The sequence below is a fragment of the Odontomachus brunneus genome, unplaced genomic scaffold (assembly GCF_010583005.1).
Source record: "Odontomachus brunneus isolate Ranch 3 - 2012 unplaced genomic scaffold, Obru_v1 Obru_scaffold_137, whole genome shotgun sequence".
Lineage (NCBI taxonomy): Eukaryota > Metazoa > Arthropoda > Insecta > Hymenoptera > Formicidae > Odontomachus > Odontomachus brunneus.
The window spans coordinates 192,730-215,969 of record NW_022639587.1 but is presented as its reverse complement, the minus strand read 5'-3'; the positions used below and the strand labels follow the sequence as shown (position 1 = coordinate 215,969).

General features: G+C 41.5%; 1 protein-coding gene and 1 long non-coding RNA gene across 3 annotated transcripts in view; both read left to right on the top strand.

The window, feature by feature from the left end:
- Positions 1-7,094: 7,094 nt before the first annotated feature.
- Positions 7,095-12,669, top strand: LOC116850221. 2 transcript variants are annotated; one of them, XR_004379286.1, is made up of 3 exons: positions 7,095-7,312; positions 9,953-10,231; positions 10,814-12,669. It is a non-coding gene; the product is annotated as an uncharacterized LOC116850221 (long non-coding RNA). The 2 variants fall into 2 exon arrangements; XR_004379285.1 differs by having other exon boundaries at positions 7,095-7,329.
- Positions 12,670-19,894: 7,225 nt separating this feature from the next.
- Positions 19,895-23,240, top strand: part of LOC116850213 (carbonic anhydrase-related protein 10) — a 158,586-nt gene continuing 155,240 nt past the window's right edge. Inside the window, exon 1 of the mRNA XM_032828224.1 lies at positions 19,895-21,218. Coding sequence (XP_032684115.1) covers positions 21,164-21,218 — 55 coding nt within the window. The 5' untranslated portion in view covers positions 19,895-21,163. The remainder of the gene's footprint in view (positions 21,219-23,240) is intronic.

Below are 23,240 nucleotides of genomic sequence, written 5' to 3'. Positions count from 1 at the left end.
GAAATAAGCCTATCTGATGTAATTTTCGAAAATAGACATTTTCAAAGGCAAGTGTTTCTTTAAAAAACCCTAAAAAACTATCCGAAATAGTGATCTCTACGCTAACGCGAAATAACTTATAACCTACCATAACATAGCCTACTTTCGGCCTATGGGCAGAATAAGTACATCTGTGAATACGCGAGAATCCGTATGTGCTACTATGACAAATCTAACGTTATGGGGGTGATTCTGGGATGTTGAAAAAATATTTTCAAGGTACTGGGTGTGCTACAGAGTCACACAAACACCCGTTGTCATCCCGGAAACGATACAGAACGAAATAAGCCTATCTGATGTAATTTTCGAAAATAGACCTTTTCAAAGGCGAATGTTTCTTTAAAAAACCCTAAAAAACTATCCGAAATAGTGCTCTCTACGCTAACGCGAAATAACTTATAACCTACCATAACATAGCCTACTTTCGGCCTATGGGCAGAATAAGTACATCTGTGAATACGCGAGAATCCGTATGTGCTACTATGACAAATCTAACGTTATTTTGGGGGTGATTTTGGGATGTTGAAAAAATATTTTCAAGGTACTGGGTGTGCTACGGATTCTCATTGAACTATTGCGAAAATCTGAGTGCTAAATTCTTTGGTTGGATCATTCTTACGTAATGTCGGCAAATTGCAAATTTCAATTTAATTTACTTCCCGTCGGACCCAATGCGATTTACGTCTACGTGCATGCAATCTACGTAAAGTGACGCTTTTTGTCTACTGTATGAGCGTCTAAATTAAGCGCTCACCATTGCACGTTGTCCCACGGTGTCCAGGGTCCACCAGACATCTTGTCACTGCATCTGGTACTGCAATGGTATTTACGTCCCACGCCGCCTGTAATTCACTCCCGACCGCGGTAATCTAACGAAGGTTTCACGAAAAATCCCGTCTCTCTTGGGCGATACACTTCGAGTTGCGAATTGCGTATGAAATATCGCGAACTACGTCTTCGAAGAAATGTCGGCCTTTCGGATAAACGACGAGTAGGTGCGACGAATTTAGCAACGATCTGATCGAGTTGTAGTGCATCGCTTTGATACACGCGCGACGCAAATCGCTTACAAAGAAAACGGAATCCGCGAGCGAAGGGAACACGCACGACGCGAATCGAGGGCCGATCTCACAAAATTTTTCGGTGCGTGGGCAAAGTAATCTGTACGAGATTTTCATGTAGGACACGGAATATTCCTAATATAACGTTTCGATGGTGCAGCGTAGTAGACTGCAGTACAGCTCCGCAATGTATTTGCGGATAACAGCTCCGCAATATTTTTACGAAGACAATTCCGCAATATTTTTGCAGATAACAGCTCCACAATACTTTTGCGGATAATAACTTCGCAATATTTCTGCGAAGTTCGCTTGCGATTTTCTTCCGGAAATTCTCAAACCTATCAAATTAATAATCGCGAATACGAGCGTGAATCAAAAACTATGAAAATTGTGACGATAGAAATTCTGCTCAAAATTCACGAAAAAAATGTTACTGCGTGAGATGTTTGTCTTCGTTCGATGGAACTTGTTGCGCGCCGCGTAAGTAAACAAACAACTGCTTACATGTCTGACTTGTGTATATCGCATTTTTCGCGAGAGATCAACGCTCGCTAGCATTGTCTCTATTGTGTCTCGCGTTAGAAAACTCTAAGTGAAAAATTAAAACCTGAAAATTTTTCGACGATCGTGAAATTAATTTCGCGAGCAGTTTAAGTAATCACATTAGCTCGTTTCGTGCAGACGCCGCACGATATCGAATTTTATTTAATAACGACCATATACTTTACGAAATACAATCGCGACGCAAGCTCACGCGAAAGAGAAAACTGAAAAAATTAATGACCGGCGGAAGATCTATCGGGTGGTGTGATTGCGTATTTTCTGTAGCGCAATCTTTGCGCGTTGGCGCACTGATCGAGACACTTGGAAGATCGCATTCAATAAAACTGAATACTTTTACAAAATTTTGAATTTAGAGCGTATATTCGATACTTCAATGGCATCTGCCAGACAATGTTAGCGTTTAATTAATCAAAATTTTCTTCAATATCATTAACCAATCAATAATCTAAGTTAGTCAAACAATTAATAAATATATATACATTGGGAAAAAATTTAAAAATTTGCCAAATTTAGAAAAATGCACTATCACTAATATTATTATTTGTAAAAGCGATCTTTTGTTTCGAAAAGTGTGCTTTATTGGACGGCACATACACAGACTACACTACAACAAAGTAAATCGCATTGATTCATGTATTACATGCATTACATTGAAAGACTTTTTGTCTTTCTATTATCAATTATTTTCTTGTTTGACTTACCGATCCGCCGATCAGAGCAGCCACGTTCTGCTTTCGTTTCTGGAACAGAGAAATGTTTCGTCGATTAGGTTCGTGCATTGATATTGGTTTGAGTAAAAAAATTTGTAATATTAAAGAAAAAATAAGCGCGCGATATTTTTCACGCTGGGAGAATTTTCTGGAATGCATTCACACTTAGAATATTCCACACTTTCCTTTTTCTCAACGTTTCAAATAAATCTCTTAATTAGAACAAATCACTATTTTTCAAGTGATGATGTTACTCAAAAGAAAAAAATTCTCCCCACGTGTAATTACGATTTAACGCGATCTTTGACTCAATTCAAATTATCTCAATTTTGAGCAAGAGAATTATCAATATTATTGGATTTATAATTAGAAATACTAATTAGGGAAGCTAACCTTCGAGCTAACCCCGCTTGGCCCGAGCCGGATCCTCCGGCGCAGCAGCTCCTAAAAGTTAGCTGGTCGTCTGCTTCGTCTCTGCAACAAAAAGTACATTTAATTTAGTATTACACACAATGGTGGCATTAAGGAACTTGATTCCAAACAAAAGAATTTCCAGTTTTATTAGATGACTAATTTACGAATTAAAATCAGTGAAACTCACCTTTGCGCCAACTCTGCTAGGCCCGAGCCGGATCCTCCGGCGCGGCATCCCTCAGGCATCGCATCCCCTACAGCCGCGTGATTGCGTCTTTTCTATTAGATCTCTATGACAGAAATTTAATTTAATTTAGTATCAATTAATAATTTAATAAATTAGTATCAAATAGTTATACGCGACAGTAAGACGGTGAAAAGAAATTGTCGTAACGGCACGTTCGAGTTCCTTCCCAATGCGTAATAAAAAACAATTAAACGATAGTCGAATAAAGAAGTAATAATTCCCGATTAATTAATAGACGATGATAATAATGTCTGATCGACATACCATATAATAATGTCCAGTAGTATCAATTAATTACATTATTAATTACGACAACAAGACAAGGTAAGGAAATCATCGTAACGGCACGCGAGTTGCTTCTCTGTACGTAATAAAAATAGTTAAATAACAACCGTATAAAGAAATAATAATACTCGAATAATAAATGGATGATGATAATATTTGATCGGCATTGAGGAACTCGATTGCAACGTTTCTCTATCTAACAAATAAAAAAGTAAATGAAACGCGATAATTACCCGCTACGGTAAAGTCCACAACACCTGCTCGCGTGATAAGTACGCGTTTCAAATCGTGTTAATTATTGCCTTATTTGTGGCAAAGTCAAAATGTGGTATTAAAAATCGGTGCAAAATAATTTAGAAAATAACGCGACAGCTGCCGCGACGCGCTCGCCTCGGCGGCTGATAGCGTTATGGCGTGATACGCGCCTGGCCGCGTGCCCCCCCTCCCCCCCCTTCCTCCAGCGCCGCTCAGTCAACAGCCTAGGCGGCCGTTACGACGGTCGGTTTACCTAGCCTTTGTTGATCCTAGAGTTTTTGTTAGAGCCGTTATCCAGATATTGTTATTACCGATTATTCGATCATTATTTCATTATTATCTACTCACGGATATTATCACACGATTGTCGAGCAGATATTATTATCACTACCATTGAATATTCAAGTATATTATTCCATCTTTGTTCAAATCTTACTTAATTTATTCGGTTATTATTTAATTATTGCTATTACGCCGTTGCCGAGACGATAATAACTGATGAAAGACGAGGTAAAGAAATTGTCGTAACGGCACGCCTGAGTTGCTTTCCTATACGTAATAGCAATAATTAAATAATAACCGAATAAATTAAATAATAACCGAATAAAGAAGTAATAACACTCGAATATTGAATGGTAGTGATAATAATATCTGCTCGACAATCGTGTGATAATATCCGCGAGTGGACAATAAAGAAATAATAAAGATCGAATAATCGATGATAACAATAACGGGTAACCTGGGTAACGGCTCTAACAAAAATTCTAGACTCAACAAAGTCTAGGTTGCCGCGTTATTTTCTAGATTATTTCGGGCCAATTTTTAATACCGCGTTTCGACTTCGCGACAATTAAGAAAAATTAAGATGCGTAGTCCTCACGCGAGCAGGTGTTGTGGGTTTTACCGCGACGGGTAATTACCGAGTTTTATTTACGTTTTTACTTGTTAGATAGAGAAACGTCGCAATCAAGTTTCTCAATGCCGATCAAATATTATCATAAAAGTACGATACCATCTCTAAAAATATCCGTGAATTAATTTTTTTCCTTTACTTTATCATAGTTATCGGAAAACCTAACTACATGTAATCATAAATTTTTCTGCAAACTTTTCGTATCTTTTTTGGCATCGAAACTAAATTCTGAAAGTGTAGTAGTAATCTATGAAATTTTCCTGATGAGATCATCCACAGTTTTGATATATACAACTTGCAGAATGTTTGTATTAAATAAATATTGTACTAACTGACAGCTCAAAATTTAAATTTAAACATATTTTTTTCGTTTTCGTTACATATTAAGCAATGCTTCAATTAATTTTTGCATGCACTTTTGTTGTGTAAAAGCGTTTGTAATTCTGTGCAAGCAAGAAGACGTAAACTTTGCAAAAAAGGTCAATGTTACGTCGGTAAAGTTTTCATGTCTGGCATCCCCTCAAATCCATGGAAAACTAAATTTTGCGCTTTGCAACATTACCCATTTAAACGAAGTTTCTCTGTTCCCGTCATAGATTAATTTTCGCGCAAATTTCAAGATGGTCGGTATTTCCTGTCGCGAGAACCCCATTTTACCAATCGATCCTTATTTTTCGAGAAAACACGCTCTAGTTCATCGAAAGCGCGCAAATCTTAGCTTTCCAACGGTTGTTGTTTCATGCTGCTACGATTTTTAGAAGTTCAATTATTGACGATTGTATCGAGCCGCGTACTCGATCGATTCGACGTTGCACTATCTGGGAGTAGCACGTGCTGTGTGGGAGGTGGATGGGTACCGTTACGATGCATTCCTTTTCCCCACGCAGCGTCAGCTGCATAATGGCCGCGGCCTCGACATATAATGCCACCTAGCGGTGATTGGTAGCGTTCGCTGGTACCGAACACGTCGAAGAAGCTCAGAAAGCCGTTTTTCGCGACATAGAGACGTGAGGCAAACGGTGTTCTTCTTGATGCATAAACGTGTTTATTGCCGCTTTTTTATCGTCGATTCGGAGAACAATTACGTGATAGTCGAACGTCGTGATAGTCCGTATGAGACAGTGAATTATTCAGCCGGAGAGTTAACCTAGCCTAACCTATATAGCAATTGCCTAAGTTAACCTCTACCGCGTCGCATCTTTCAGCCGTTTTTTATCACATGTCCACAGGTAAAAGATATGTTCAAAATAATTACTGCCAAAAAGATGATAAGAAACGAATTCACAATCGCTTGAGTAGCGAACAATGAAACGCAAAATAGGTTCTTGGCACACTCCAAGGTATGCGTCGTGCTACTGCTGGTACTTTGACGTTTGATATAAGATGGCTTTACAAAAAGTATCATATATCTAAAACGATTGGCTCGCAAGACTGTGTTCATCGAGACGTTTGTCTTTTCCGAGATGTTTGTTTCTTCCCGTGAGTTTTACTAATTAATTAAATCCTTACTTATTTTAAAAGTCTCGTTAAAGCGTTCTTTACTATATCTGAATGAGTACACATAATATATCTATTTATGGTCGCATTAGGTTCTTCCAGTATTCTGTATGATAAATGATTTCACGCATCTGTAAATATACAATGAACCACTGCTCGCTTCTCAGCATCCTGCATTGAGCATCCTGGCTTCCTAACTCAACGTTCTTTTTCTGGCTGCTTTGAGTAAATTTGAGGTAAATATCCCAGTAATTGAACAACATCTTAATGATTGAAACATTAATAATATATCTGTATTTGATATATCTAAAAAAGAACCTTTGAAATTTTGTTAAATGTGATATATTTTTATGCCAGTTTGCAATATTATTTATTGAGCAGTCACTGAGTCTGTATTACTCAGTAATTGGAACATGATTCGTTTTTTAAGTCAATCACTGATACTGTCATTGATCACTGAACTAAGTCATTGTCCAACATATCTTATTAAAGTTATAATTGATGTTTATTGATCATTATTATTTCCTATTATTTTTCGATCGTTAACAATCCGGAATTTTATTATATGAACGTTACTTTTGTTAATACTATTGCCATTGATTATTAATAAAAATGTAAAACTGATTATATTATGTCTTCTTAGTTTTATTAATTCAGTCATTGGGACATTTGTCTTGCTCGTGGCATTAACACTACCAACGACACGATCCGATCGAAGAAGGGCATGTTAATTAGCATGATGTCGACAAAATTTCGACCGAATATTTCAAGAATCTACAAAATGCTCCTCACACTCGACAGGAGTAATAACTAACGTACCAACGTACACATGTTTATTCTGTTGTATACAAATCGCTCACCGACTCGAACGCAACGCAAAGTAGTAATATAACGCACGGAGACACAGACTACTTCGAATGTCCGGAATGTTTTGATTGGATTGACTGTTTTTATCTCTCTCTCTTTCTCTCTCTCTCTCTCTCTCTCTCTCTCTCTCTCGCTCTCTCGCTCGTCTAGTACTCTGCGGCGATTACGATAGGCGGAGTGGTGGGGGGCAACTTTGCTCTTTCTATTGTTTTGGTGCCTTAGTTCCTTGTGTCGAGCCGACAAAGAACAAACATACGACGCCAAAGTATGTTTATCGTCGCGTTAATTACAATCCCCGAGCGACTAAAATATTTCGTCGGTAACATGAAATATTTTATCGGGCTGTCGTCGGGGAGGCATCGCGTTAATTAACACGCTTTTCTTCGTTCCGGAGTGTCAGTGCCAGAAGCACGCCAGAAGAAGGACGTTGAATTGGGAAGCCGAATTGGGAACGATCGACGTAGGATGCTAATAATTGTATATTTACAGCTATATGAAATCATTTATTATACGCAATATTTCCGATTTTGCCACATGTTTGATTATTTTACTGAGAACGAGGAGATGCACACGAGTCGAAAGCTGGGCCAATATTATTAGTCTATATTACCTGATAAATAATTATAGCTTTGTAAATCACTGATTGACCTGCGCCTGTACTTATTTTATACGGCAAGAAACATTGATCCAAATAGCCGTATAATAGTCAATGAATACAAATATGTATTTAATTGTGCTCTCGATAAAAGATCGTAAATAATTTCCAACTATGAATATTCAGCTTATAACTCAGCATCAATCTCGCGAGTGCTAATTTGTGCGTCTACAGTGAGAAAAAATACCTAGAAAATAAAAAATATTTATTCGATGGGTAGTAATAACAAATTTATTGAAATATAAATTTTCCCTTTTATTTAAAATATGTATATATTTTTATTTGAAAAATATTTTATATTAGCCAATAAATATATTATTACATAGTATTCACCAAATAAATATTTCTTATTACACATTTTTTTCTCTCAGTGTAATGATGTTTCTTGAAACGCGCAAATTCCATTATGAATTTATGTTTTTTTTGTTTAGACTTGTTGAATCGAATTAAAATTTACATATTTACTGGTACGTACACACTGAAAAAAAAAGTCTAAAAAACAAAAAGTATTTATTCAATGGGTACTAATGATATATTTACTTTGTACTAATATAGATACTTTTACATTGAGAAAATATTCTTTTCAAATAAGAAAATATACATGTTCCTAATTATCGCTGTTTTTCACGAAAGCAATTATTTATTTAATTTAAACAAAAAATTTAGGTTTAAGCAAATATCTTATTAGTACTCGCCAAATAAATATTTTTTTTTATTTTTAGGCATTTTTTCTCATTATAATATCGTTAGGTAAAACTGATATCTTTGTCCTTATTTTCTCAATTAGTCCTTCAAGTTTGACGGAATTTTCGGTTAATGCGGAATTTTAAAATTTTGACTCGAGTAATCTCATGTCGTATCTATTTTACAGTGGAAACAAACGTGCGAATGAAAAGAGAGCATAGTAACTTATGCATTCGACGAGATTAACTCTCGAAGCTATAACGATCGATGTGAAAAATTCGAAATAAGAAATATTTATTTAGTGAATAAAAGGAAGAGAGAAAGGGAAAAGAAATAGTGTAGCGATCGTGTAACGATGCATGATCGAAACAAGTCATATGCGGCGCAACTCTTACGTAAACGCATCGCGGTTTATGCATTTCTCGCCGCGGGCCCGATCGGCGCGACGCGTTTCGATCCGATAAACTCTCGCGGCAAATGGAGCACCCAGGTACACGCCGCTGCACCGACACAGGGGCTGCAAGCACGGTAGCGGGCTGACGATAGTCGATATAATGACGATGACGAAAGTAAGGGCGACGATAAAGGTAAACGACGGTCTCGTCACATCTTTCAGCCGGATGGCGTGGCGAGCGTTCGCCTTTTTTCTCCGGTCTCACACCCGCGGGTCGGCCTTCCTTTTTCACTCCCTCCCTTTCTGTCTCCCCCTCCTCCCCCTTATCTCTCTTTCTCTCTCATTCTCTCTCTCTGTCACCACGCCGTACGTCGGTCGCTCAATTCCCGACGAAATGGAATATCGATACGCGGAACATCCCGAGGGAAGTGTAGCGAATATTGAAAAATTCTTGCCTAAAAGAAAAAAAAAAGCAGAAGCGAGCGGAAGGGTGGTAGGAAGGGAAGAGATCGGCGGGAGGGCGTTATAGAGTCGTTTGCATTTTTGGAAAATATAATCGACCGGCTTGAATTGATCGGTGCGAGACAATTGGCCGGCACTGACGGTCGCTCGTTTGCTTTTGCTCGAATTCACGCTGTGAGCGTCGCGTCGCGTCGTGCCGAGCCGGGAAAAACCACTGATCGCGGCGCGGCGCGAGAGAATTCAGCCTGGAATTTATTCTCACAACAATCTGCGTGTTATTGCAGTCCTCGATTTGAAATGTATTCATCCGTCGGCTGGACTGATAGCTCGATGATTTCAATAAGCGAAGAGAGACGACTCGCGCTCGCGCTTAAACGGAGCGATCTCGTTCGCCGTTATTGTCAACGGCGCTTACGCGTGACTTGTATGGTCTGCTTAAAAGTTCATAAATTAATCGGTTCCTTGTTGTTTTCCGTTCGGTAATTATCGTAACGGGTTGATCGCGACGCCTAAATAAAGAGCATAATCTCGAAAGTGTTCTTGCTCACGTGTGTCGAGCGGCACGAATTTAGTAAACATTTCATTCGCACCTGGCAACGCTTCGCTGGCTTTACGATTTCGTATTCGATAATTCGCCGAGACACCGGGTCCTTTTCACCGTCGTTTCCGCGGCAAACTTTACCGTTTGGAAAAAAATTAATAACTTTTCATGTGTATTGTTTAAGCTTCCTGTCAAAAAACTCGCAAGCCGGATGAAAAAAGTCATTTTAAAAATCGCATCGTCCCAATAGAAAAACGCTACCGACAATTTAGCCTCGAGTGCTTCGACTTTTCAATCCGTCCGTCGCAGGCTTCAAGTCTATACGAACTACAGAGGAACGTACTCTTTTTTTTTTATGTTGCAGGAGCATGTGCACGTGACACAGTCGATTGTTGCGTAAAGAGTGGAGGAGAGGAGGGATAGATATAGGCAGCTGGGAGAATGGATTAAATGTACATTCGAAATTTCGATTAAACGGGATTTCGATACACATAGGAAACATGTCCCGGAGGGAAATTTACTGAGTGTAGTAGCCGGATGACGATGTCTGGCGTGTGGAGCAGTTTTCGCATTTCGACCAATGCGGGGTGTCGTTGGCCGGTCGCGTCGAGCCGAGAAGCAGGGCAGGTCGAGCAGTGTAACCGTGCGTATGGGTGAAATGAAATTGTCACAATAATCGTTCGCGAACGTATACAGCTCCCGTAGTCGGCCATAAGCGGCCCGATAAGCCACGACAAATATGTCCCACCGCGGATATCGTTAGGGAGAATTCACACCTTGGCAAAAAGACAGAAAAGCCAATTGGAACTCGCACTGGCCAGTTGGTAGTCGACAGATTTTGTTTTTTTACCAACGCGACTTCTAATTGGCTCTTCTGCTTTTCTGCCAAGGAATGAACGTTGTCTAAGGGAAAATTTACATCTTAGCAGAAAATCAGAAAGGCAGAAACCAATCAGAAATAACACTGGTGGTCAGTAATAGTCGACAGTTTCTGTTTTCCTGCCAGCACGAGTTCTGATTGACTCTTTTGCCTTTCTGTTTTCTGCTTCTCTGGCAAGGTGTGAATTCTCCCTTAGAACGAATGCGCACTCGTGCGCCATTCGTTTCTTACTAGGATTCTCACGGAAAGAGAGTAAGGAAGAATGCGTTCATACCTTCTCGCGTCTGTGCGCGTTCTCCCTTCGTCGGCGCGGTTAATGACTGGATCCTTTCTTTCATCCCTCAGTATATTCCACGCTAGACTGAGAATCGGTCCCGGCGCCTGCGACAGACAGCGGTGAGAAGGAGCGGAAGGAAGGGGAGCGACACGGAGATGAGGCACTGGAGGAGGATCGAGAAGAAATGTAGAAAGCCTGAAAAAAACCAAAGAATATCAATATGCGGGCGAAGTAAAACAGAATCGAAATGAGACAGTGAAACGTCGCTTTGACGGTACGCCGATCAAAGCGCGAGACGGTAGACGCGAAAATCTTTTTGTACGGAATTCATCTTCGTCGAACGTTCCGCTGGATTATCGCCGCAGTCTGCCGGAACCATCGCTCGGAAAAATGCCGGACCCTTTGAAACGCGAATTAAGAACCCGAAGAGGCGACGGATAGTTAACGTTAGCCGAATCTAACGAGTGCACACACATTATATCTCTTTTTAGCTTCTTCTAAGTTATTTTTTGCTTATCCTATCTCTTTTTCTTTTTTTTTTAATATTTAATTACTGCGGCCACACGTCGAACGGCTAACGACGTCGCGAGAAGCGTCTTTCTATCTCGCTATTATCCTCTTGGCTCGCTTTGTGTCGGCGCGGTAGCGCCAAGAGAATCACAAACTTAATACTCTCTCTTTGAAGTTGAAATTCTTCCATTTGTCAGACGCCAATCCGTACGATTTCACGTACGTGGCTTTGTAAACATTTTCCTTCTTGAAGCCGAGACGCTCTTTTGTTAACGGACTTTGTCTTTCGCTTTGTCTAATGCACTGTCTAATTACAGATGGGGGGCAAAGGGGCAGAGGAGAGATGCAGTAGAAAGTTTATAAAGAATTTTATATAACATAGAGACGATTGATATAAGTAGAAGAAAAGATCTGACGTAAATCAACGCCGAAGTAGCTTTGCGATTCCCCCAGAGTTTCTGTTTTCTTGTTGTTTCTTGTTACTTCTTTGTTCCAACTTTGTGGTTTTCTGAGATTTAGTCTTGTATCGCGTGCGAATTATGCAAATGTGAGTCAGAAAAAATAACAGCCGACTTATCGAGATCTTTTGTAACCCATTAGTAATTCAATCTATCGATATATTATGATTTGATGAATTCAACAATAGTTGCTATTTTACATAGTATGATAAACCGCTTTATTGCACGGGAGATTAACATTTCAGCTCGTGGTGCTATCTATTATACAACGTGTGAATCCGGCAGTGCATGCCTGCGTTTACTGTTAGCGCTACTGCATCTATTGGATAATTATTTATGTCTCTAGGGACACGACGCCCATTCTATTCTAAGTTCGACCACTGTGATGTACCTTCAGTTCTGCGGATGCCTTACCGTACAATAGATCTATAGTTACTACAAATTTTCGACCAGCCACATTAGTGTGTAGCTACGCGTTTCCCCTCGCTGTTAATTAACCCAGGAAACGCGTTTCCGCATTCTGGATTAATTAACAGTGATGAGAAGCGCGTAACTAAAAATATGACCGATAAAAAATTGTAGATCGAAAACTGTAATTATAAATCATGAAGCAATCGCGGACTGAGTGTACACATCTTGTTAACAGACGCTACAGTAGTACTCCGAGATGTTACATTGCGAATATTTCCAACGTCGTTTTTTCTTTTTCTTTGATCATCGCATTTCTAATTTTCCGCTAATAAATCCGAGAATCGTTCGATTTTATGAGCAGTAGTAATAGTCGTTATTTGAAACTTGTGTCAGATGAAATATTTATATATGAATTTAGTGTTAGATGTAAATCTTTCAGTTAAATCGCGATTGTAAATATAATGTCGCATGTATTGTGATTCAAGTAAAAAATTCAAATTGCTCGATTTTATGAGCAGTAGTAATAGTTCTTACTTGAAACTTGTCTCAGGTGAAATATTTAAATATGAATTTAGAATTAGATGTAAACCTTTCAGTTGAGTCGCGATTGCAAATGTAATATCGTATATACTATGTGATTCAAATAAAAAACTTCATTCTAATTCTAAATTGATGTAAGTATCTCATGTATCTCAAATATCTCAATGTAAATATTTTACATGGAAGTTTCAAGTAATGACTATTATTATAGACTTATGATTGCTTGAATGACTCATTAGTACTAACAAGTGTAAGAGACGTCGATTCGTCACGTCGCGACAAGTATCGGTTTATACACGGAAACAAAAACATTACTGCTGAACAAAGTACTTACGATATGTCCTGACGATCATACATTGCTATTTTCGACATTCGCGGCACTTATTTTCGCACGAGACTCGCTTTCGACGGGCAAAAGACACGTAAAATGCGCGGAGCGATGTTGATCGATGTGTCGGTGGCGGTTGCTCGATGCAAAAAGGTCGAAGATGGCCGCACACTCGATCACGTACGCTGAAAACGCGCGCGAAAATATTGTCCTGCTCCCACAACTACGCGCTCTGTACACAACGCGGAAACGCTTGTCGCGCGGCGGATAGCCAATCAGCGTGTCGCATTCCCATAAGAGCTAAATTGTTCACTATCGCGGCTGCCGTACGTTCGCTAGATCAATAGTAACTGAACATTTTTGGCCAGCTACATTTATCTCTAATTACGCGTTTCTCATCGTTGTTGTTTGGTTCAAAAAGCGAGAACGCACTTTGTGGCTTTATCAGCTACAACACGTAGTTCGAAACGATTGATCCACAATTTGTAACAACTATCGATATCTAACGATGACAAAGCATTCGCGGATAGAGTGCACACTCTTTGCTAACCGACGCTGCCTCCCGAGATTCTATATTGCGAATCTCTGGTATCGTTTTTCCTTTCGCTCTGATTATATCGCGTTTCTAATTCCTGAGTAATAAATCCGAGAGTCGTCCGATTCTATGACTACTCGAGTGGATTGATAGTATTAACAGGTGTAAGAGACGTCAACTCAAACACGTCACGAAAAGCACTGGTTGAGTATATACAGAAAGAAAGAGATTACTTATCAATAATGTCCTGACGATCGCACATCGCTCTTTCCGACACTCGCGATACTGATTTTCGCTCGAGATACACTTTCGACGAACAAAAGATACGCGAAATACGGAGTGATGTCGATCGATGTGTCCAAGTGGCGGTTGCTGACGCAAAAAGACCGAAGTTGCCCGCGTACTTGATGACGTACGGCGAAAACGCGCGTGAAAACATTGTCCTATTTCTACAACGACGCGCTCTGTATATAGATGAAGAAATGCGGCTAGCCAATCAGCGTGCCGCATCTCCATAAAAGCTAGAATCATTCGCTACTGTGGTTGCCGGGAATTCGCTAGATCGATAGTTACTAAACATTTTTGGCCACACGGTTCTATACGTGTTTGTCATTATTATTAATTGAACCAGAAAGTATGTTTTCGTTTTCTGAATTAATCGACAGTAACGCAGTTAAATCGAAAAACGCTTAGTTAAAAACGAATATAATTGTTTGAAATTTTTCGTACTATCGATTTAGTGAACGTACCGCACCGCGGTAGCAAACAATCTAGACTCATTGCGGAATGTTGATTGGTTATCACGTCTGCCGCCCAGCAAGTGTTTTCACGCTATGCGTACAGAGTGCGCTATTGCATGAGTGCACGCCGTCAATTGCACTGCTATCTTCGATATCGATCTTTTCGTGTTGGATAACACGATCCTGCATCGTTTAATATTGCTCCGCATTTTAACTGTTTTTTGCCTGTCGGCAGCGAGTATCATGCGGGGATAAGCGTCGCAAGTGCTGTATATAGTGATGTGCGATCGTCGGAACGTGTCGTCAGGACATCATTAGTAAGTAATATCCTGATTATTCTGTGTATAACCGATGCCTGTCACGACGTTTCGAGTCGGCGTCTGTCAGTATTTGACTCACTCGAATAGTAATCGAATCATACAATCGTCAGACTTATTGATGGAGTATCAGAAATTCGATGAAAGAGAAAATGACACCGGGGATATGCTAGAATTATGACACTGTCCGCCCTGTATTGGAAAGAAGCGAATAGATCTGTTCTTTGTAGCCAAAGTGTACACTTTCGGAAGTTGGAAAGAAACAGATATATAGCTGTATGACTTGATGTAAAAAGGAGAGAAAGAAAGCTGGTGTAAACTAGTGCAGTCAGTTCAGTTACAAAGAACAGATCAAGCGAGAGGGAAACTACATTTCGTCGTTTCAGTTTAGAGCTTTTCTCTCTCTCTCTCTCTCACTCACTCACCCACTCCTTCCACTTCTTCCTTATTAATAGCGGATAGATTACGGTCCAATCAGCACACGATCCTAACTTTAACTTGAGGAACTCTAGCTACGTCGAATCTCGGGAGGTAGCGTCGATCTGTTAGCAAGAGAGAAAGAGAAAGACATACAAGAGGGCGTCTTTATCAAACAGAGAATGTTTTCGCGCGCGTTCTTGGTCAATTGCGCGCCATTTTCGACCTTTTCGCGCCGAACAACCGCCATGAACACATCGATCGACATCGCTCCACGTTTTACGTATCTTTTGTCTGTAGGAAGTGAGTCTCGTACGAGAATAAATGTCGAAAGTGTCGAAAATAACGATGTGCGATCACCGAGACGTCTCGTCAAGATCTCATTAGTAATTTTGTTTTTGTATATACAACCTGTACTTGTCGCGACGTGTCAAGTCGGCATCTCTTACAACACTTGTCATCACCATCGATTCACTCGGATAGTAATAGAATCAGACGATCGTCAGATTTATGAATCGGTAAAGAAAAATGCGGTTCATCAGAGAGATAAATACGCTGTTGCTTTACCACCGATAGATTGATAGTTACTTTTCGACGATAGTTTTCAGCCAGTCGCGTATTTGTTCCTAGTTACGTGTTTTTTATGCAGCTTCGTTGTGAATCTACGGTTGAGAGTTTTTGACGCATTCGTGACGACACAAATTCGTCGTATAATATCACATTATAATTGCGCATATTCACGACATTCGGGCTCAAGGTCAAAATTATCGCGTCGCCCTTTTGACGTCGTGGGAGAAGTATCGTCTTCGATCTATCGGTGGTAAGGTATCCGTGGAACTCAGTGCGAATTAATTGATTGGTGGTTAATTACACTAACTAACCAGTCAGGACACAAAGTTATTCGTGTCAGTTGAAGTTCCGGTATCGCACTACAGGTTAATAAAGACGAAGGTTAATAAAGCGAAAAGCGCGATATACATATTGAAACAGAAATCAAATAAACATCTCCAATACGGAGAATCAAATAATTAAAGATTAATAAATAATAATTCAACATGTCGTGTACTCGAGTACACGTAAGATAGTGACGATTCTTGATGTCGGGAAGTTCGTCGAACGATATAAACTTTTATTTTCAGTTTTTGTTAAATTGATCAAAATTAATCAAAGTTAATATAAAAACAGACTAAAATATAGTGGATATATATTCTCATGACGTAATCACCGACTTATAGTAATTGTAAGCAACATGAACGCCGTGGCATTTAAAGAATGACTATTTCATGGAGAAAACACTATTACTTGTAATTAAATGTAGTTGCCATACACAAAATATTAATATTATCTTTTGCATGCATTCAAGATGATTGTAGTATTTTTGAAATGATATATTAACATTCTTGAATGCTTATCCATATACTATATAGTATGTTTGAGCAATGCTCTCAGTGGTGCAACTAAACTTTATGGTTCTCTCAACTATAGTATTTGTTCTGCAGATAACAACAGAGAGATAGCACTATTCCTTTGATTAATCATGTATATGAGGATGTACTAACTAAATATTATATATCATAAGAACTATGACTGTGAGAACTGTATAATGTCAGCATGTAATAACAGCAATTTTTAATGTCATATCTATTTCATTTGAAATAACATAAATTTTCTCTCTAATTATAGAATATATAGATATTGCAACCATAGTAGTTTTTTCCGTGTTTTTATTTACATTTAGAAGATGACATTTCTTTATATTGAAATTAAAAAAAAATACATTTAAAGAAATTTTTGATCGGTCTAGATAATACCAAATAGCTGTTATATTTAATACTAATTAGGGAAAACATTTCTTATTCCAGATCTGGCAACGCTTACAGCCACATGACAGACATGGTTCCGGAGATTCAGTTCTGGCGGATGCGGATGCACCGGAGAATCCTGTTCAGGCCGAGCAGGGTCAGCTCGAAGGTAAGTTCATGTTAGATTCTCTGTATTTTGTCTGTAACCCTTCGCAGTCGAAAGCTAAGATATAGTCGGAATAAAAACCCTAGAATTACGATCGCAAATGGTTGAGTCATTCTATCTACAGTGCATTCATTTGTAATGTCGAAACTTCAGATCTAATCAGCAAAACTATATCTTTTTGTTCTAGATGTGCAGTGGAAAATCCTGAGTTTGCGACATTTGAGTGAGTGCAAAAACTAATTACGAAGATTTTACGATAAAAGGAAACCTTACATCATTAAAATATTGTACTGAGAGAAAAATGTTTGGTATTTGTAACTATAATCGTATAGAGAAATAATTACTATAAATTATTGTCAAGATAACCATTTTTTAGTCAATTGTACTATAATTTTAGTGATAATAATCTTATATGCATGTCACTACTACTATCTTCGTGTTGGAACAACCAAAAAATATAGCCCCAATTGGGTCTTAACTATAATTATTTCTCTATACGATTATAGTTACAAATACCAAACATTTTTCTCTCAGTATGTATCATAATTTTGGAAAATCTAAAATTTTCTTATACGTGTATCACGAATAATTTTTTAAAATTTGTTTCCTTTGAGATAATGTATGCATCAGATGTATAATTTTAAATATGTAATACATTCATTTTAAACAGCAATTTCTTCGATATGTTATGTGAAGACGCTAAAACATGCAGCATTAGCGAAATAATTATGTGTGTAAATTATAACGGAGAATTTCTCGAATATTGTATTCGTGATATACCTATCTTATCAACGTAAGGCTCCGAAGAGAAACTGCGTTCAGGGGCCCTTGGGCCGTAAATCCGACACTGGGTTGGAATAACGTGTGGCACCTAAAACCGGGATGATAACCGCCCGAACGCAATATAGTAGTAGAGAGAAGGAGAAAGGAAGGAAGAAGGGGAAGGAGAGAGAGAGAGAGTGAGAGATTGCTTGAATTCATAGTGTCACACCGTCGCTGGCGGAGGATCGGCAGCATCGAGAAGCGACGTCCGTACGTCCGTCGCTAGTAGTACGTTGCGGTAATTTGAAATGCAAGAGCACGTCGCGCATTATATATTGACTGCGCTACTAGAACCGGCGTTGTCGTCGGCATTTCCGAAGCCGTCCTTCGCAAAATCCAGCGGCTGCTTCGCGCCACGCGCGCGCGCCGTTGAAGCTCTTACTTTTACTTTTTCCGGGAGTTACCAAGTTTCGCGTAATGGAAAGTAATTTCGTGAGTAACGACGGCCCCGCGAGAAGATTGCGCCGCAAACAGGGTATCGCGGAAGGTAGTCGGGTCGCGCGCTCACTTCTAGAAACGTTTCTCTTTCGTGGTAATTCTTACTTGTGTATGTAATATACGTCGCGGTGTGTTAATCACGATTCTCTCTCTCTCTCTCTCTCTCTCTCTCTCTCTCTCTCTCTCTCTTTCTCTTTCTCAATGTCCGACACATGTCGGATAATAACTTTTTAAACGCTACTATATTTTACGCGCGGCAAACATAAAAGTCCAAGTTTGTATGTACGCTGCATGATAAACCATACATAAGAAAGCAACGTTGCTATTTATACACGTCCGCTGCTGTAAATAATAAAGGTTACTAGGTCTAAACTCGGATGGATGCAACCGAGACAGGTGATCCAGTCCTCGCGTAAAACAGAGTCGTTGACAAAATCGATATCTGGACGCGATTGGCCGTAAATCGTTCCAACTAAATTGCAACAAAATGCTTCTTGCTACTTATATTTTAGGGAATGAAATGTGCTGTTAAAATACTTATTATATTTCTAGCGTAATCTGCTATATTTCTAGCGAAATTTACAATGTTTCTTAGCAAAATAGACCTTAATGCCAATCTATTTTCCTAGATTAAAAACGTAGTAAAAATGAAAAGACGTGTGTTAAGATAGAAGTATCAATTCCCGGCATGTATCTAACCTTGGACATTCTTATTATTTTGATCTTTAAATACGATTATATCTAACCTTTCAACATAGAATATATGTGCCTGTATTGAGACTTAAAATATTCGTATTTAAAGAACAAAACAATAAGAATCCAGGATTAGATACGCGTCCGAGCATTAGTACTTTAACTTCGACGATCCCTGCAAAGCTCTCATATTAGCGTGACGACGTTTCCGCGCGATTAAAGAAAGCGCGCCAAGACACCACAATTGACAAGAGCGCAATCACAGCAATCGATCATAAAACGGCGCGAGCCGCTGTAATGAATCGATAGACAATGAGCATAGTATTCGGCTGGAGTGAGCCGATAGACGGATGATAGATAGTGCTTCCGTTTCGAGTCAGGTGAAAAATAATCACGGGCAAATAGGTATAGGTATGGAGGAAGGACACGGAAGGGTTCATACCGAAAGGAGCGCGGAAGGGAGTAGGGAGGAGTAGAGCGGAGGGCGCGCCGTTATACTAATTTGGCGGGCGCTCGTTAACGACCCCTTTGAGGTCATAACTTTTGCCGCAAGCTCGACGCGTGTGCGAGCGTGGGTAGTGGCGCGAAGCGCGCCGTGTACCCGGTGTCCTTTCCGCACCCCCCCAAGGCCGTCGCCGTCACCGCGCGCGTCCCCGACCGGTTGGCGTTGTCGCCCCACTACCGGCGGTTTCAACAGCGCTTCAACACTACTCCAGCAGTGCTCCGAAAGCATCGCGGAGCTTTCGTTCCTCCTCTCCATCCCTCCCTGCGTGTCCTCTCCCCCCTTCCTTTTGCCGGCGAGCGAGCCAGGAGGGCACGCACGTTACTCGACGGAGCTTGAAGCGCATGCCCGGCCAATCAGCGCGCGCGGCGCACACGTAATCGCGCGATAAGGGTGGGGGTGAGAAACGTGCTCTCGTCTCGCGGACCTTCCTCGAGGAGCTTTTCCGTGAGCTCAGTAAGCGACGCGAACTCGCCGTGGCCGGAAGCGTCCCGCTGGCTGTCACGTGCCCTGCGACCGACCTGACGGCGGCGAGCGCGCCGTTTCTCCGCGAGTTTCGGAGCTTGATGCGCGGAAAGTTCCGAAGGAGAAGTTGGCGCGCTTGCGAATCGCGGAATTCCCTCTCGCCGACGCGAATCATCATCCCCGAGTCGACTCCGCGGGCGCGCGCGCGCGCGCAGCGCGACCAAGTCGCGTCGCAGAGAGACGCTCGGCGGTTCGCGAGACAGTCGCAGTAGCATGGAATCGTAAAGGGTTATCCCGTTGACTGTCGGACGAGTCGAAACTTTGCACTCGACAAGTAAGAAAAGAGGGACGATCGAGTCGGAGCCTGGCATTCCATCCTCTCTCCTCGTCGACCGGACGCTTTGATCAGAGGCAAAAAGTCGGACTGTTCGATGAATAAGAGGAACATCTAGTTTCGCCCCGAGAGACGCTTTAAGTTACTCGGAAGTAAGTTACTTGCGGCCGAGTTCTCCGATTCTTCGGCTCGTCCTGCATCGTGGAAGCTCACCGTAAGACATCGCGGGATAGCTTTCGGCGCAGCTGACGTCATCGAGAACAAACAAGTAGATTGAGGATTTGCGGCAGGCAGGGTATTATGTCCTAAGGCTAGAAGAAAGAAACCAAAGGCGAAGAGCGGCAGTGACAGCCAGAGAAGGAAGAGAGCGGAGAAACCTCGGAGGGAGCGTCGACGAAAAAGAAGAAAGCTCTCGAAGCTTGAGCCTCGGGTTATCGCGGGGAGGCGAGATAGGATTTCGATCGAGGTACTTCCGTGCTTCAGCGGTTAAGAGCCGATTAATGCGATCTGTCCTAATTAGCGATCAGCTAATTTCGCAATCGTAACTCGCTTTTCCGTCCGACGAGCACGTTTGATTTTCTCCGTCCGCCCTTGGAGACGTCATCCACAGAGGAGGAACGGTGAATCGACCATCGATCCATGTCGTCCCGAGGCATCCCCGCCATCACTTCGCAATGACGACGACGAACACAATTCTACTGTGGAACGTTTTGGTGCTCATTATCGACTGATCGATCCGAACTTGCCGATCAGAGACGAGGCTAATCCGTCGCAAGCGTTAACAGGACAATTCGATCGGGGACGAGAACGAAGACGAAGGATGCTCGAGAAAAGCACGTAAGGATCGCCCGTGTGTGTGCGCGTCTGTCTTCTCTTCCTGCTCTTCTTTCGCCGAGGGAAAGCGCCGGGGGGAGACCACCCTCCCGAAAAAGCGGCTAAGATGTGCGCGAGATCCTTGCTGCTGTGCGTCCTCGCCGTCATCGCTGTCGTCAACGGTAAGTTCATATACGGACGACGTGTGATATCGTAGCTGAACGCCGGAACAGCTCCGAAAGTTTGTACGCGCGGAGGAGTAGTTTGCTGACGTGGGGAAGGATATGAGAGTGAGTCATCGCGAAAGCGAGAATCCATACTTAGCGCGTCGGATCCATTTATTATCGATCACCACAAGTGCTCCCTGTCGGCATGACGCATATATACAAAGTAAAATGATGTTTTTGTATTTACTTTGTATTTCGCAGATACCCTTTATAGTCTAATCACTCTCTCTCTCTCTTTTGCTTTCTCTCTCCCTCTATCTTTTTCTCTTTGTCCCCTTTTGATCTTTAAAAGCCATTAATTGTTATTAAAACGCGAAACGTACTGAATATACATTTGCGTCAGTGCAGATGCGTCGTATTAACGCTTTAACCATCCGCGGCCGTAATACGGGATATTCGAGTTATTTCGACCGGTACATCATCCCGGCTTTCGAGCACGAAAGGTTAATAACTATCGTTATTACCTCTGACACGCGTATAGAAGCAAAGCCGCAGAGATGAAACGCGTCAAACAAAAAGTATACCTGCCATTCTCCGGCGCCGACTGCATTCGCGAATAAACGAGCGTACGCGAGCGCGCTTCGCGTAATGATGAGCCCGAGAAGCCATAAATATCGGTTAAGAGTTTATAACAAAATACGTGATTCGCGCGGCTGTCACGGTTCAAGTAGCTCTCGAGGTTTTCACTTTTACGAGCGTGGGCTGCCGAAGCTTGGCGAATTCGTCGGCGAATGCGCTGTTTTACGGTAGCCCGAATTGCGCGTGAAAATTTTGCGTCGGTCCCGGAAAGCTCCGTAAGTAACGGTGAACCCATCGTTCTTTATGTTTCTTGTTCTCCGCCGTGTTTTCCTGCTCGCGGCGCGTCGGCGGGCGACACGGATGTGGACCCTGTGGAAAAAGAACAACGTAGGTAAGAAGGGACCCGACGAAAATGCTCGCTCGTCGAGCACGCGGGGACACGACGCTTTTATACATGGTCGCTTTTTATGGACGCACGCCATACCGGCGCGGCGTGCCGATGGTCGTAATCTATGTGCTGAAATCGGGGGATGACGGGGTGAGACGGATAGGTGGGCGGTTAAGCGGTAGAGAAAGAGAGACAGCGAGAGACAGACAGACATTTTCACGAAGGGTGAAAGGGAGGAAGAGAGTAAAGGAGAGAATGTGTATGTGAGAGAGAAAGAGACAGGTACACCAATGTACACACGTACACATAGAGGTGAACGGTAAAAAGCTGGACCAGGTTGAGGTTGTTAACGCGTGTTAACGGAGCTCGCTCGTTCGCTCCCTCGCTCGATGAGAATGGCGTAGAAAAAGCGCTGATATTTTTGCTATTTCAATGTATCGGCGCTCGGAAAAAAAGGTCGATTGGTGCGACGAAAAATTACGCCGGTGAGGATAGAGGGTGGTATCATTTTTGTCGAAAGTAAATTGAAATACTGGCGCATATAATAATTTCTCTTTTTCAGCGGATTCACGATGCGATGGTATTCGTGTCATTTGAATATTCGTTTCTTTTTTCGTTCTTTTTTTGGTATCACCATTAGGCAGAAAAACGCATTGTGCCGCGTGTCACTTGCGTATTAGCTAGCGCGCACCTGTCGTATGTTGGTTGACCGAGAAGCTCTTTCATATTAAGGCCCAAAGTATCGCGACAATTAGGAATCCTCGCAATTCGTGATGTAGTAATTCCACGACTTCGGGATGTCGCGCGTTTATAGTTCGCCACGACATTGTTTTTCCGCCTGAAAGGATCGTATTTAGACACCACGGCGGTGGTGTTTCTGTTTGACCGCGTTTACATTAATTAATGTAATCCGGCTTTCGCGCGCGGTATTGCGGCTCGCGCGCGCGCGCGTGCACCGTAATGCAACGCTCGCTATCGCGCGAAAAAGCTCATTTTGGGTAGAAAGAGAGACACGCCTTTCGGACAGCGAGCACAACAAAAACGCAGTAATATCGGTACGTTGGCCGTGC